The 14,113-nt window shown below is 57.2% G+C and overlaps 1 protein-coding gene across 4 annotated transcripts in view; it reads left to right on the top strand.

Moving 5' to 3' along the window:
- Positions 1–5,053: 5,053 nt before the first annotated feature.
- TTC7B (tetratricopeptide repeat domain 7B) overlaps positions 5,054–14,113 on the top strand; it is a gene marked incomplete at both ends in the record, with an annotated part of 236,690 nt that continues 227,630 nt past the window's right edge. For all 4 annotated transcript variants that reach the window (XM_080707808.1, XM_080707806.1, XM_080707805.1 and 1 more), the window contains one exon: positions 5,054–5,174. In XM_080707808.1, coding sequence (XP_080563934.1) covers positions 5,054–5,174 — 121 coding nt within the window. The remainder of the gene's footprint in view (positions 5,175–14,113) is intronic.

The following is a 14,113-nucleotide window of genomic DNA, read 5'->3' as shown; positions in this document are numbered from 1 at the left end:
TTGGTAGTTTACCGGTGTTCATCTTTTTGTTTTATTACATAGGTGCCCTTTATACATATTTTTGTGTGCATCAAACCCTATGTAGTTAAAACCCGGTCAAAGGCGCCGCGGCCCTCATTACTCATGCCCCGGGCTCGTAGGCTATGGCGTGGTGCCCGGCTCCCCACCAGCGCCGCTGCAGTGCCTGCCCGCAGCACCAGCTGCCAGGCTTCCTGGGCAGCAGAGCATCTCCCCGGCTTTGGCGGCCAGAGGCCAGGGCAAGGTCGAGGGTTGGAAGTGACTGCTGTCTCTGTAACACACTGAAGCTCCTCATTCCCTGTTTCTGGGTGTCTGACTTCCCCTTAAACCCAAACTGTGTTTCAGGAAGCGGATTCCCGCTGCCCTTGGGGGTGTGCACTGGGCGCTGACCCCAGCCCGCCCCCTTCCTCGCAGTGCTCACTCCGGATGCCCCCTGAGCACTCCTGTGTGCCAGGTACCATTGACCTCTGGACAGCGCTGAGCGAGGCCGCCCGGAACCCCGGCCCTCCTGGCTTCTGTTCCCTGACACAATGCCACAGGCGAGAGCCAGTGAATGTGGGCAGCGATTTGGCCTGGGATGCTCATGGAAGGCCTGGCTGAGACCTCAAGGAAGGGCGGAGGGGCCACAGGGGTCTGGGGATGGCCTGCTAGCCCAGGCCAGGCCCAGGGGCCAGTGCAAAGCCTCCCCCCCGCCCCGTTCTCCTCCCATGAGCTGCCTCTACCCACCGCAGCCCATAATCCATCCCTCTCCATCTCCTCTCTTCTCTCCTCCCGGTCCTGGTTGCGTAGGGAATCCAAGCTTCCAAGGGACGAGGCTTTGGCGGGACTGGCAGGCGTCTAGAGCGTACAAGCATCCCATTAGCGCTGTCCTGGGTGCACACCTACAGCCGGGCTCCAGGCTCCAGGGCTCTGGCCACCGCTTCCCACGAGGGTGCAGCCCTTCCCGCCTCCTCATTTGGCTTACCCTCCTGCCAGGGCGCTGCCTTTACCCTAGAGGCTGTGATTTTTCTGATCCTCATCAAACCAGTCATTCCTGCATGCCTGGAGAAAGATATATCGGCCTAATTACTGTTGTTAGCACGGATGACTTCCAACTCCTGAATTTACTGGAGTGCCACCTGCGGGTAATCGGCACCCGGAGCCCCACTGGGGCGCTCCCTCCGCACCGGTCACTCGTCCCTCTTCAGGGTTGCTGTGGCCACAGCCACAACTGGCAGGTGAGGACACCAAGAAGTCCCAGAGGTGGGGACAGGCCCGGAGGTCCGGGAAGTTCTATCTGTTGGGTCAGGCTGACAATTTTGTCAGCCTCTGTTCCGAAACCTTGTACCTCAGGCCCGTGGGAGTCAGCCTGCAGTGGTCAAGAGCTGAGACGTAGTCAGGTTGTAGTCCACGTTCCAGAATGTCGTGAAGACCCGAGGGAGGTTTACTTAATACAAAGAGGCGACTTCCTCTCAGCTCTGAAGATTTAAGACCATGGCTCAGATCAGCTCGGCTCTGGCAAGGGCCTCCTGGTATTTGGCAGGAGCCGGCACGAGAGACTATATGGTCAAAGACTAGCTTTAAAGAATAGCTTAGCCAGGCGTGGTGGTGCACGCTTGGAATCCCAGTACTTGGGAGGCTGAGGCTGGAGGATTGAAGGTTTGTGGCCAGCCTCATCAGTTTACTGAGGCCCTCCACAACTTAGGGAGACCCTGTTTCAATATCAAAATAAAAATAGGGCTCGGATGTAGCTCAGTGATAGAATCCCCCTGGGTTCAATCCCCAGTCCACACACAACAAAACGATAGCTTAAAACAATAGCTCCTGAGTCCTAGAGAGCGACTTTAATCTGTGCTGAGAGCAACCCCCAGTGACTCTAAGGATTTCCATTAGGTTCTGCCTATTATTATTATTATTGTTATTGTTATTATTATTACTGGTACTGGGAGTTGAAGCCAGGAGCATTCTACCTTTTGAGCTCCAATCCTAAACCTTATTCTTTACTTTTATATTTGGTACTAGGGATGGAACCCAGGGGCGTCCTACCTCTGAGCCATATCACCAGCTCTTTTTATTTTTTGTTTTTGAAATAGGGTTTCAGCAGGTTGGTGAGAATCTCACTTCACTGCTGAGGCTGTCCTTGAATCTGTGATCCTCCTGTCTCAGCCTCCCAAGTACTAGGCTTTCAGCCATGTACCACCGTACCTGGCTGGCTGGCTGGCTGGCTGGCTGGCTGGCTTGCTTATTTATTTATTTATTTATTTATTTATTTATTTAGTGGTTCTGGGAGTGGAACCCAGGGGCATTTGACCTCTGAGCTACACCCCCTGCCCCATTTTTTTTTTACTCTGTATTTTGAAACTGGGTCTCACTGAGTTGCAGAGGGCCTCACTAAGTAGCTGAGGCTGTCCGCAAACCGCGATCCTCTGGTCTCAGCCTCCTGAATGCTGGGATTAAAAGCATGCGTTACCATGCCCAGCCCTGGCTTATTTATTTTTAATTAAATTAATTAATTAATTAATTGGTACTGGGGATGGAACCCAGGGGCGTCCTACCTCTGAGCTACATCCTTTTTGAGGTTTTTAAATTTTTTACTTTGAAACAGGATCTTGCTAAGTTGCCGAGGGCCTTGCTAAGGTTGGCCCTCTAACCTGTGATCCCCTGTCTCGGCTTCCTGAGTACTGGGATTATAGGCCCGCACCACCATGTCAGGCCAGGCCCCGGCTCTCCGAGGACCACCCGACTCTCAGCATCGCCGCACCAGGGACCACGTTCTTGACACGCGCACCCTCGTGGGATATGCTTACACCGTGTCTAAACAGTAGCATGTCACACGTGTTTGTCATATTAAGTCCTAAAGAAAAGCATATGGAGGCTGGGCCTTGTCCTCAGACGCCTCCAGCCCCATTCATTCGTCCATCCAGGGGAGCAGAGCCACAGAGCGCAGCCGCAGTGCGTTAAGTCCTCTCAGGCAATGGCGCTGCAGCCCAGGACCGGAGAGGCCAGCATGCAGGCAGCAGGGAGGCGGAGAGACTGTACAACCCGGGCAGGATCCCTCCCCATCTTCACTGTGTCTGTGTTTATCATTAGGGGCTCCGGCACGGAGGGCAGCCGAGCTGCGGGGTCACACGGGTGTCAGATCCCGGACAAGGCTCCTCAGTGACCTTTGGCCCAGGAAGGATGTGCAGGAATTTGTCTCCTGAGCCAGAGAGTGGAGAACATTCCAGGCAGACACCGGCAGACAAGACTTCCAAGTTGGAGTTGGGAAGCGAACACAAGGGTCTGGGGCATGGCGGGGGGATACTTCCTGGGAGACCGCTTCCCTCTCCTCCTCTTGGAAGAGGAGACAGGGGTGTGGGTGCTAAAGGGTCCCTGCAGACCCCGGCCCTCTGCGTCCCTGCACCCCGGGCCATCAGTCAACCTCATCACCTCTGAGGGCCTGGGGTGCCTGGGGCTCTGCTGGCCACGTCAGAAAGCGCCTCCTGGCCTTCCCTCCGCCCAGCTCTGAGTCCAGCATCCTCCCAGCGTCTGTTCCTCCTCCTCAGCCTAAGGCTGTGGAGGGGCCAAGGGTGGACCTGCTCACAGAGCGGAGGGCGCTGAGGCCTGCTGCCTCCCCGGGCCTGGGGGTAGGCCGAGAACTGTTCCAGACGGACAGCTTCTTATGCAGCGTCCAGGTCCCACACCCTCACCGCCGCCCTCTGGTCCAACCAGCCCCATCTCTGTCTTGAACTACTGCGGTGTTCTCAACACGGCAGAAAGGTGGGCCCATCACCATGCTCACAGGTCAAAACCCTGCAGGGGGCCGTGTCTCATCAGGGTGAAAGCCCGAATCCTCATAATGGCCCAGAGGGCAGTAGGCGGACTTTACCTCATCCCTCTGCTCACTCCCAGTGCTCTGGCTCTGCTCTAACCCCAGGGCCTTCACACTTGCCACTTCCTCTGCCAGAAATGTTCTATCCCCAGAGATAGCTGCATTATTTCCTCTCACCTTCAAGATTTTGTCAACCGTCGCCTTGGCGAAGCCACCCCTAACCATCCCACTTAAAACCACAACTCACCACCCCCTCAGCTCTGTATCCCGCTCACTGGATTCTGCCCTGTTTATTCAAATAACTCTTTTTCCCTTCCGAGTCACTACTTTATTGTGCTTAGTTGTCCATACCCCTGTCTGGAATGTCATTTTGAAAGTGGTCTTTTTGGTTCAAGCCTGCATCCCCAGCGCCTAACCCGGGGCCTAGCTGCCATCATAATGCAGTCGGGGGCAGGCAGGCGAGCAGCCACAGCTGTGGAGCCGCGGAGCCGGGCGGGGTCGCAGCTGGGGTCTCAGTTTACCCGGGCCAGGGCTAGGAGACCCCTGGGCGGGCAACACTGCACCCCTGGGCTCAGCGCAGACAGACGGACGGCGGCCGGGCAGGTGCCGCAGCCGCGAGTCTGGCCGGCCTGGGGCGCGGGGTGCAGCCGTGGGGCGTGGGGTGCAGCGGCCGGCCTGGGGCGCGGGGTGCAGCCGTGGGGCGCGGGGTGCAGGCGGCCGGCCTGGGGCGCGGGGTGCAGCCGTGGGGCGCGGGGTGCAGGCGGCCGGCCTGGGGCGCGGGGTGCAGCCGTGGGGCGCGGGGTGCAGGCGGCCGGCCTGGGGCGCGGGGTGCAGCCGTGGGGCGCGGGGTGCAGGCGGCCGGCCTGGGGCGCGGGGTGCAGCCGTGGGGCGCGGGGTGCAGGCGGCCGGCCTGGGGCGCGGGGTGCAGCCGTGGGGCGCGGGGTGCAGGCGGCCGGCCTGGGGCGCGGGGTGCAGGCGGCCGGCCTGGGGCGCGGGGTGCAGCGGCCGGCCTGGGGCGCGGGGTGCAGCCCCGCCCGCCTGACCTCCCCGCGCCTCCCGCGCTGCGGCGCCGGCCCTGGCCGGCAGGGGCCGCCCTGGCGCCCGCTCCCGCCCTCCCGGCCGCGCTCGCCGCCGAGCCCGGGGCTCCGAGCCGCGCGGGAGGCGGCGGCGGCGGCGGCGGCGGGGCGGCGGCGGCGGGGCGCCGGCCTGCGGGGCCTGCGGCCGGGGCGGCCCGGCCAGCCCGCCATGGCCACGCGGAAGGCGGGCTCGCGGCTGGAGACGGAGATCGAGCGCTGCCGCTCCGAGGGCCAGTGGGAGCGGATCCCCGAGCTGGTCAAGCAGCTGTCGGCCAAGCTCATCGCCAACGGTACGCGGCCTCCGCGGCCGGGCCGGGCCCAGGCCGGGTCCAGGCCGGGTGCCAGCCGGCCGGCGCGGGGCCGGAGGGGCCGGGAAGTTGCGGGTGGCCCGGGCGCGGGCCGGGGCCTGCGGAGGGCGCGGGTCCTGCGGGCGGGGCCGCTGTAAACAGAGGGGCCCGGGCCGGGTGCGAGCGCGGACGCGAGGTGTGGGGCGGTGGCAGGTTGGGGCGCGTGCCCGGGGGCCCAGATGCCAAGGCTACAGCCTTGGCGAGGTCGGGGTTAGGACAATAGGGGAAATAGAGTCAGGGTGTCAGGAAGGAGGCCGTGGAGAGGGGGGACGTGCTTAGAATGCTGGGAGATGGAGCGGGGGTGGGGGGGGGGCTTGGTCCTGGAAGGGCGGAGCATCCATCCATCCGAGTGGGAGTCTGCGTCTGGAGTGGGTCCATGACCCCGTTGACTGAATTGGTTCCTCCAACCAATGGAATCAAAATCGCAGCCAAAGCCCCATTCCAGAACACAGCTCCACGTGGCCTTATTTGTTTTGGAAGCAAGTGTTGTTAATATTTGCTTGTCTTTTAGTACCCGCCAAAACCACAGGCACCAGTAGGCTGGAGAGAGGGCAGGGGTTTCGTCCGGCCTGGTCTCGGGCTTGGCCAAGCTGTGGGCATCCACGTGGGGTGAACAAATGAAAGAGTAAATGGATGAGCGGATGGCTCTTTCAAGAAAGGACCTCTGCGCCCTTTCCCAAACCTCCTTCCCTCAAACTACCCAGAAGCGGAGAGGGGTGTCCAGGGATGGCGCCTATCTGCGTCTTTGATGGTATCGGGCCTCAACGTAAGAACTTGATTTTGCTCACTCTCAACTCCGGGTCTTGCTTTGGGCCGGTGTTTTCTGTCTAAACACAGGAGCCGCCATGGTACCGGGTGTGGAGGAAGCGCAGACCCTCGCTGGGCCCAGCTGGGTGGAAAGGTTGGCCTTTCTCAGTTGAGTTGGCGTTTGAGGGGAAGGAGCCCAGAGGCGGCTTGGCCTGGCCCTCCTCGAAAGGCTCCCTGGTTTGTCCTCGCCCTTCTCCTCTACCTGCAGCATCTTCTCTTTTCTTCCTGGAGTTGGACAGTCCTGGATCTGCTCTGTCAACTTCTCGGCAGTTTAGGTTAACCGGATTCATTTGGGCATGTTTGTGCGTGTGTATAACTGGGGATTGAACCCAAGGACATTCCGCCTCTGAGGTTCAGCCCTAGGACCTTTTGGAGTGTGTGTGTGTGTGTGTGTGTGTGTGTGTGTGTGTGTGGTACTGGGGATCGAACCCTGTGATATTCTACTTCTGGGCTACACCCCCTGCTCAATTTGTAACAGTCTCACTAAGTTGCAGAGGTCCTCACTAAGTAGCTGAGGCTGGCCAGGAAACTGTGATCCTCCTGTCTCAGCTTCCTAAGTACTGGGATTATACCAAGCGCTGCCACGCCCGGCTGATTTTTTTTTTTTTTTTTTTTTTTTTTTTTGCAGTACTAGGGATGGAACCCAGGGGCATTCTACCTCCGAGTGATACCCCCAGCTCTATTTTTTAATTTTTTATTTTGAAACGGGGTCTCACTGAGTTGCAAAGGGCCTCACTAAGTAGCTGAGGATGGCCACCTGTCTCAGCTTCCCAAATGCTGGGATTACAAGCATGCACCACCACGCCCGGCTCCGCCTGATTTTTTATTTGTTTCAAAACAGACGTCAGGGTGTGGTAGTGCATGTTTGTAATCCCAGCTTTTGGGAGGCTGAGACTGGAGGATCGTGGACCAGGTCTCAGCTAGTTGCTGAAGGCCTTGCTAAGTTTCTGCGGCTGACCTTGAACCTAGAATCTTGTCTCAGCCTCCCAAGTACTGAGATTACAGGCCTGTGTTGCCATGGCCAACTAGTAGGTGGCCTTTTGGTGGCTGAGGCCTCTTTTAACAAGGCCTAGCCTGTCATCCCAGGCCTGTTCCTGAGAAGGGCTTGGGGTGGAGGGGGTGAGCGGGACGGCGTGGTACGTAGGCCTAGGTGCCAACTCAGTTTTGGGAAACTCATGGGAGATAGGTGTTTGTCCCTGACACTCACCTGGGGAGCAGCAGGCATTGATGGAGAAGTCACTCAGACTTGAAAAGGTCAAAGCGATGGCTCAGGAAGAAAAGAAAATTAAGCAAAGAAAAAGATAACAAAAACCAAGATCGCTGTGGCTCTTCTTTAGGCCTTGGACTGCTCCCGGCTCCCAGCCTTCCGGCTCCTGGTTAGGCCCCTTTGCACAAGCTCTGGGCAGATTTGGCAAAATCCTTAAGCATTTGGTGCTTGGAAGAAGGAAAGCACGCCCATGTGTTCATCATGATAAGACATGAAGACAGCCACAGGCGGAAAGGAACACTCAGTGTTTGGAACCAGCCAGCCTGGGGCTGAGTCCTGGCCCTGACCCTTGTTGACTCAGGTGACCTTGGTCAAGTCACCTAATTGCCCTGAGTCAGTTTCCTCTTTTTAGAATGGCAGTTGAAAGATTTGCCTTGTGGGATTGTAAAGATTGAAGAAGATAAGGTGCTAGATGAGCATTCCTGTAATCCCAGCATTTGCGAGGCTGAGATCCTGGGCCACAGGTTCGAGGCCAGCCTCAGCCACTCGGCAAGAACCGCAACAGTTTAGCGACGTCCTGTTTCCAAATAAAAAGGGCTGAGTGTGTAGCACAGAGGTAGAAATGCCCCATGGGTTCAATCCCTAGTACAAAAGAAAAAAGAAAAAAGCTGATGTTTCCCAGGCTATTCATGAGCCTGACACCTTGGTATGCCCTTCCTTCCTTCCTTCCTACCTTCCTTCCTTCCTTCCTTCCTTCCAGAACACCTGGTATTGGCTAGCCACTGTTCACAAAATAGACAGAAATGGCAGGAACCCAGCCCTTAGGAAGCCCCTGTTCTAGGAGGGGTGGGGAGACGGATGAGGAATAGTGTCATGAAGGGGTGAGCGCTATCAGGCCATAAAGTGGGCGGGGGGCACCAGAATATGAGCTGAAATGGTGAACTGGGGTTACTAGGGTGGCCCCGGAAGGCCTCGCTGAAGAGGAGCCGGAAGACAGTTCCTGGAGGGGCCTCAGGGCAGAGCACCAGGGGCCTGGGCGCCATGTTAGAGGGCTCTAGCCCATCTCAGAGCCCCAGAGGGTCCTGAGCAGAGCGCTTACCCCTTCTCAGTGCTCCCTCCCTCCAGGGCAGCTCCCTCTAGGGGGGACTCCCCACCCCGCCAGGATTCTGAGCAGAGGACTCCCAGCCGGACTCCTCTGAGATAAACCAGGTCAGACATTGTGTCAAGAGGCTGGAAAGGAAGAAAAGGGCAAATGCCCAGCTGGAGTTAGAAACCAGGAATCCGTGTCTGCCTCCCCCCGCCCCGCTGCAGGCACCGGTTTATTCACTCCATCTTCAAAAACCAAGCCGGGCGCAGTGGCGCACACTTGTAATCCCAGTATTTGGGAGGCTGAGATGGGAGGATCACACAGGTTCGAAGCCAGCCTCTGCTACTTAGTGAGGCTCTCAGCAACTTAGTGAGACCCTGTTTTCAAATAAAATAGAAAATAGGTTGGGGATGTAGCCTGGAGGTAGAAAGCCTCTGGGTTCTATCCCCAGTACCACAAAAACAAAATGTAGCTGTGGCGTGGGGACAGGCTCTTGTAATCCCAGTGCTTGGGAGGCTGAGTCAGGAGGATCCTCAGGTTGGAGGACAGCCTCAGCAAGTAGTGAGACTCTCATCAACCTGGCATGACTCTGTTTTGAACTAAAAATAAAATAGGGCTGGGAGTTTAGCTTGGAGGTAGAATGCCCCTGGGTTTAATCCCCCAGCACCACAAAACAAAACAACAAAACAAACAAACAAAAAACTCCAAAATGATGGTGGTAGCTAACTGCCAGACCCCGGTGGGTCCCAGCACGAGGGTGATCCTGCGAGCCGAGGAGGTGGGACACAGTTCCACTCAAGTCTAGGTTCTTGCCACCTGAAGTGTGGTCTGGGGACCAGCCACCTGGGTGGGTGTCACCCGGAACATGGAGGAATGCAGACTCCCAGGCCCACCCAGACCTGCGGAGTCAGCGAGCTCCTTGGCCCGGTGGCCAGGGCTCTGTGGGTGCCCGAGGTGCCCTGCTGGGCTGTGGTGGCAGCTCTGGGCGCGGGGATGAAGGTGGACAGCCACGTGTTGGCTTCTGGTTGTCTAACAGGACACCGTCAGCTACCTCTCGCTGGAATATCACCTGCAGCCTCCCAGTGATGAGTTTGGCCTTGTGAGTGAAGCGCAGTGATCTGCCACCTGGAACAGTGTCTGGGCTCTTCCTATAGCTGCCTGGGTGATCGAGCTGGTTGCTTGACTCTCTGAGCCTGCTTCTTCCCATTGGTTAAGATAAGGTTAGTAATACCTGGTTGATATCTGGTAACCTGGGTCCATGGTAAACCGGTGTCTATTTTCTCCCGCAGCTCCGTGTGACCCTGGGCACAGCAGGTCAAGTTCTGGATATTAATCTGGTGAGAAAAAAGAGAGTAGGAGACCTGGTGGTGACTCACCTGCCCCTGTGCCTGCTCAGGACTCCTGTGTAGTTCAGCAAAAAAGCCCCAGGTGTTTCCAGGTGTTTCCTCTATTAGCACTGCTGGCTTCTCATATCCAGCCAGTTAATCTTCTTAGAAGAGCTCCGTTACTGAGCCTGCTTAGAACAATCAGGCTCCAAATGGTAGCTTCTCCTTTAAGGGATCATTACCCATCTGATTCCATAAGATTTTGAGACATCATAATTGCCTCTGGTGTTGGTGGAGAAATGGTGCCTCTTCTGGGCCCAAGTGTGGCTGCAGAATGTATTTAGACCAGTAAGTGGGAATGAGGTTCTGGCCTCTGCCCTTGGCTCTGATGGCTGTTTGGAGGCAGGGCCTGGGTGCATCTTGGCTTCTCCCCTGGGGTGCGCCGGGCCCCTGGGCAGCCTTGCCAAGGGCGAGGGGAGTCACTGGTCACCCTGGGTCTCCTTTGGGAACAAGGCTGAAAGTCTCTGGTGTGAAGGGAGAAGGTAGCCCTGCTCTTTAGGAATGGCTTTTGGGATATTTCTGGGCACAGCAGTCCCCCGGGCGTTGGCTGCCCTCAGAGGGCGGGGAAGGACATCGGTGGGACTCTGGTGACGCCGTCCCGGCCTTCTCCCGCCAATGGCCTGTTTCAGATACTCTCATTCCTCTTGTCCTCTGAAGGACACGCCTTTGTGACAGACCATATGTTCTCATTTTTGCACCGGTGGCCCTGAGCGAGGCACGTGGCTCGTGGTCACAGTAGTCAGGGCAGAAGGGTGGATTTCTGGTGGCTGAATGCGGCAGGCCTGGGCCAGCAGGCTCTTGCCCTGGCCACATGCTTGCAGGGGCCTCCGGGCTGAGCTGGGAGCAGGATTCCGACCCTGGTCTGCCAGGCCTGGCCCATTCCCACAGGTCTCTGTCAGCCTCCCGACCCCTTGCTTGTCTTCTGCCTTTGCTCCTGTGTTTGACCCTGGAACCCTCTCTGCGTCTGTGAACCCTCTCTGCGTCTGTGAAGGTTGGGTCAGGTTCCTCCCAGGTGTCATTGCCTCCCAGGAAGGCCGTTTGCCTCGAGAAGATGACTATACAACCATCCATGTTGGACCCGGCAGCCCTTACAGCGGGGCTGGGGCTACCAGGTCCCAGGATCATGTCACGGGCCTGGTGGCAAGGGCAGGCCTTTCTTTCTCTCTTCCAAGCAGTTGATGGGGGTCTTCAAGCAGCAGATGGGGGTCTTGCTATCTTTCCCAGGCTGGTCTCGAACTCTTGGGTTCAAGTGATCTTCCTGCCTCAGCTTCCCAAGTATCTGGGTCTACAGGCACACACTACTCTTCTGGCCTACAATTATACTTTTCTCTAAGATTTCCTTTGAAGGAAGGTCTAATGTACTTAGAAAAGAAACAAATGAACAAACACTTTGAAATCCACTGCTGCAGTCCAAATTCCTGCAGACCAGAGCACAGACCCAGAGAGGGAGATGTCTTTTTTTTTTTTTGGAACTGAGAATCGAATCCAAGGACATTATGCCTCTGAGCTGCACCCCAGCTCCCCCCCCCCCTTTTTTTTAATGAGTCTTGTTAGGTGGCGAGGGTCTCAGTAAGTTGCTGAGGTCGTTCTGAGCCTGCGACCCTCCTGCAAGCAGAGTGAGTAAGAGCATCTACTCCCGAGTTGGGCTGCTCTATTCTACGGTGGCTGTGCTGATTTCTAAGAGGAGAACTTCACCTGGCGAACTCCATCTGGAAGGCAGCAGCACACATCTAGATTCTCTGAATCTACTGCGCCCAGATGCGTTATGCACAGTTTTTGAGAATATGGTGTATATACTAGACGTTACTGACACTCCCAGTGGGGGCTGGGCAGCGCTTCTCAATAAAACATGTCTGTGTTTCTGCATCAAAACATGTGGCAAGGGGATAAAGAAACTGGGAACAGCCCCACGCCACTCAGTTGAGGTTTGGCTGCCCTCAACTATAAATGAATAACAACAAAAACCAATTCCGGATTTCAGAAATTACTGATAAGATGTTATGAACCTGTACTAATAGTACCAAACTTGTAGGGTGGTTGTAAGGACTAAGTGAGGGAAAACCTGCACTACCCGGAAGTGCTTAGCACAGTGCCTGCTCAGAGGAAGCCATGTACGGGGACCAAAACGTTGTCTGCTGCTGGTGGCGGCAGGTGCTGTGTTAGTCAGCTCCCTCGTCACTGTGACCCAAATGCCTGACAAGAAGAACTTGGAGGGAAAGGTTTCCTTGGCTCGCAGTTTCTGAGGTGCAGTCCATGGTGGGCTGGCTCCGAGGCAGTCATCGTGGCGGAGGAGAGCTGCTCCGCTCATAGCGGCTGGAAGAAGAGCAAGAGAGTAGGCAGGTGTCCTTGCCTCCCAGGAAGGCCGTTTGCCTCGAGAAGATGACTATACAACCATCCATGTTGGACCCGGCAGCCCTTACAGTGGGGCTGGGCAGACACAGACTCAGTCCCCAGGGCCACTCCAGGGCTCCTCCTCCCGCCATGCCCTGCCTCTGGATCGTGCGGCAGGGGACACAGGGGCTTTGGGGTGCATCCCAGACCCACATCATGAAGCCAGGTACTGTCGTTTCCTGTCTTCCAGCTTAGGGCTGTCCTCCCTTCACCACCTCTCTTGGTGTGTCCCTCGTCTCCTTACCAGGTGGCCAGCGTCTGAGGGCTGAGCCCGAGTTCTACTTTTATGGCCCAGACGCTCACAGTATGCTGCGCTGACTTGGGCCCCAGACTGTCATGAGCTGAGGCTTCTGAGCAGATGGAGGCCAGGCTGCAGGTCTGCTACAGAGGAAGCGAGGGCTGGCTTGCAGGGGACGACACTGACCCACAGAGGGAGTGTCCTGTGAGGACTGGTGACTGGCTTTGAGGGGGCACAGGAGCCGTGGCCACTGGTTGTCCACCTGTTTTTCTCCTTCCTGATGGAGCCCCAGGTTTGTTCAGCCCCCATGATGTCCCTCACTTGCCTGTGATTGGCTGAGGCATGAGCACGTGACTGTTCTGGCCATTGAGACCTCATGGGGCATTTGCTGGGGGTGGGTGTCTGGGAGCCATTTCCTCGTTCTGAAGGGCCACATGCAGCTTAGAAGGGAGGAAAGGCTCTCTTCTTGACCTGAAAGTTGTTCATGCCTTGGAGGCCCGAGCTGCTGTTGTCTTGGGACCACAGGGGCACTTGGGCAAGCGTGAGGCCAGCGCGCAGAGGGCGGCACAGAGACGAGCGGAAGAGGCTGCCGGCCGCTCACGGCGCCAGGCCAGAGAGCCCTCGCGGGTCTTCCTGCTCTGAGAGATGATGCGCTCCTCCATCGTGGCCGCCTGGAGTTGGGAACTTGCTCGGAACCTCCTTCTCCCTTCCCTGGAGTTTCCCTGTGCTGCTGGCCAGCCTGGCTCCGGGCACTTGCAATGGCCTTTGCTCCTGATTCCCAGTGGCCTCATGGGGGTGGATTGCTGCCCCTCCGGCTGACCTCATACTTGGCAGAAGGTGGAGGGCTGCTGGCCATTGATGCTGTGAGAGCCAGTGTTCCCATCTGTGAAGCCCAGAGAGAGGAAGGAGGTTTTCTGAGACTTCTCAAAAGCGCCCCCATCAGCCACCAAGACAGGATGGACGGGTGCCATATAAAATATGACGGGCAGCCACAAGCCCCAGGAACCTAAGGGAGGGGCGGCGGCGCCGGCCCCCTTGGGGATTGCCCCTGCTTGTCGGTGTGGGGCGGAGGTGTCAGTTCTCTCAAAGGCCCTCCAGGCCTGGACTCAGACCTCACACATTTGCCTTCGAGTGGCCTTGTGCTCCTGACCTGACCCTCTGCAGCTTTCCTTCTCCTGACTTCATGGGTGTGAAAGCACAGCATAGCACGGGTGACGGCGGGACAGGAAGAGTGGGGAACGGAAGAGCAGGGAACAGAGAGCGGCGCTGTGTGCTGTGTTCCAGGCGTGAATCTCCCGCAGACCCCAGGTGGTCACAGGTCGTGGCCTGAGATGTCAGTTGAACTGGGTTCTGACTACTAACAGGTTGCACTGTGTGTGTGTGTGTGTGTGTGTGTGTGTGTGTGTGTGTGTGTTACTAGGGATTGAACTCACAGCCATTCTCCCTCTGAACTATACCCCCAGCCCTATTTTATTTTCTATTTTTTTATTTGAAACAGGGTCTTGCTAAGTGACTGCATGCGGCCTTGAACCTGCAATGCTCCTGTCTCCGCCTCCCCAGTGCTGGGACTATAGGCATCGCCACCAGCCCGGCTAGTTACATTGTTCCTCTACTGCACCAATGCTTCCTAGGCTGGTTGGACCAAAGCATCACTGGGACGGCTTGGTAGCATCCTGACTGCGGCGCCCCTCTCCCAGAGATCCTGATGTGGCAGGTCTTGGGGACTCTGTTCTTAACACGTTCCCAGGTGATACCAAGCTGCTGGGC

The sequence above is a fragment of the Muscardinus avellanarius genome (genome assembly GCF_963383645.1).
Source record: "Muscardinus avellanarius genome assembly, chromosome: 12".
In the NCBI taxonomy this organism is placed as follows: domain Eukaryota; kingdom Metazoa; phylum Chordata; class Mammalia; order Rodentia; family Gliridae; genus Muscardinus; species Muscardinus avellanarius.
This window is presented reverse-complemented; position numbering and strand designations above follow the sequence as displayed.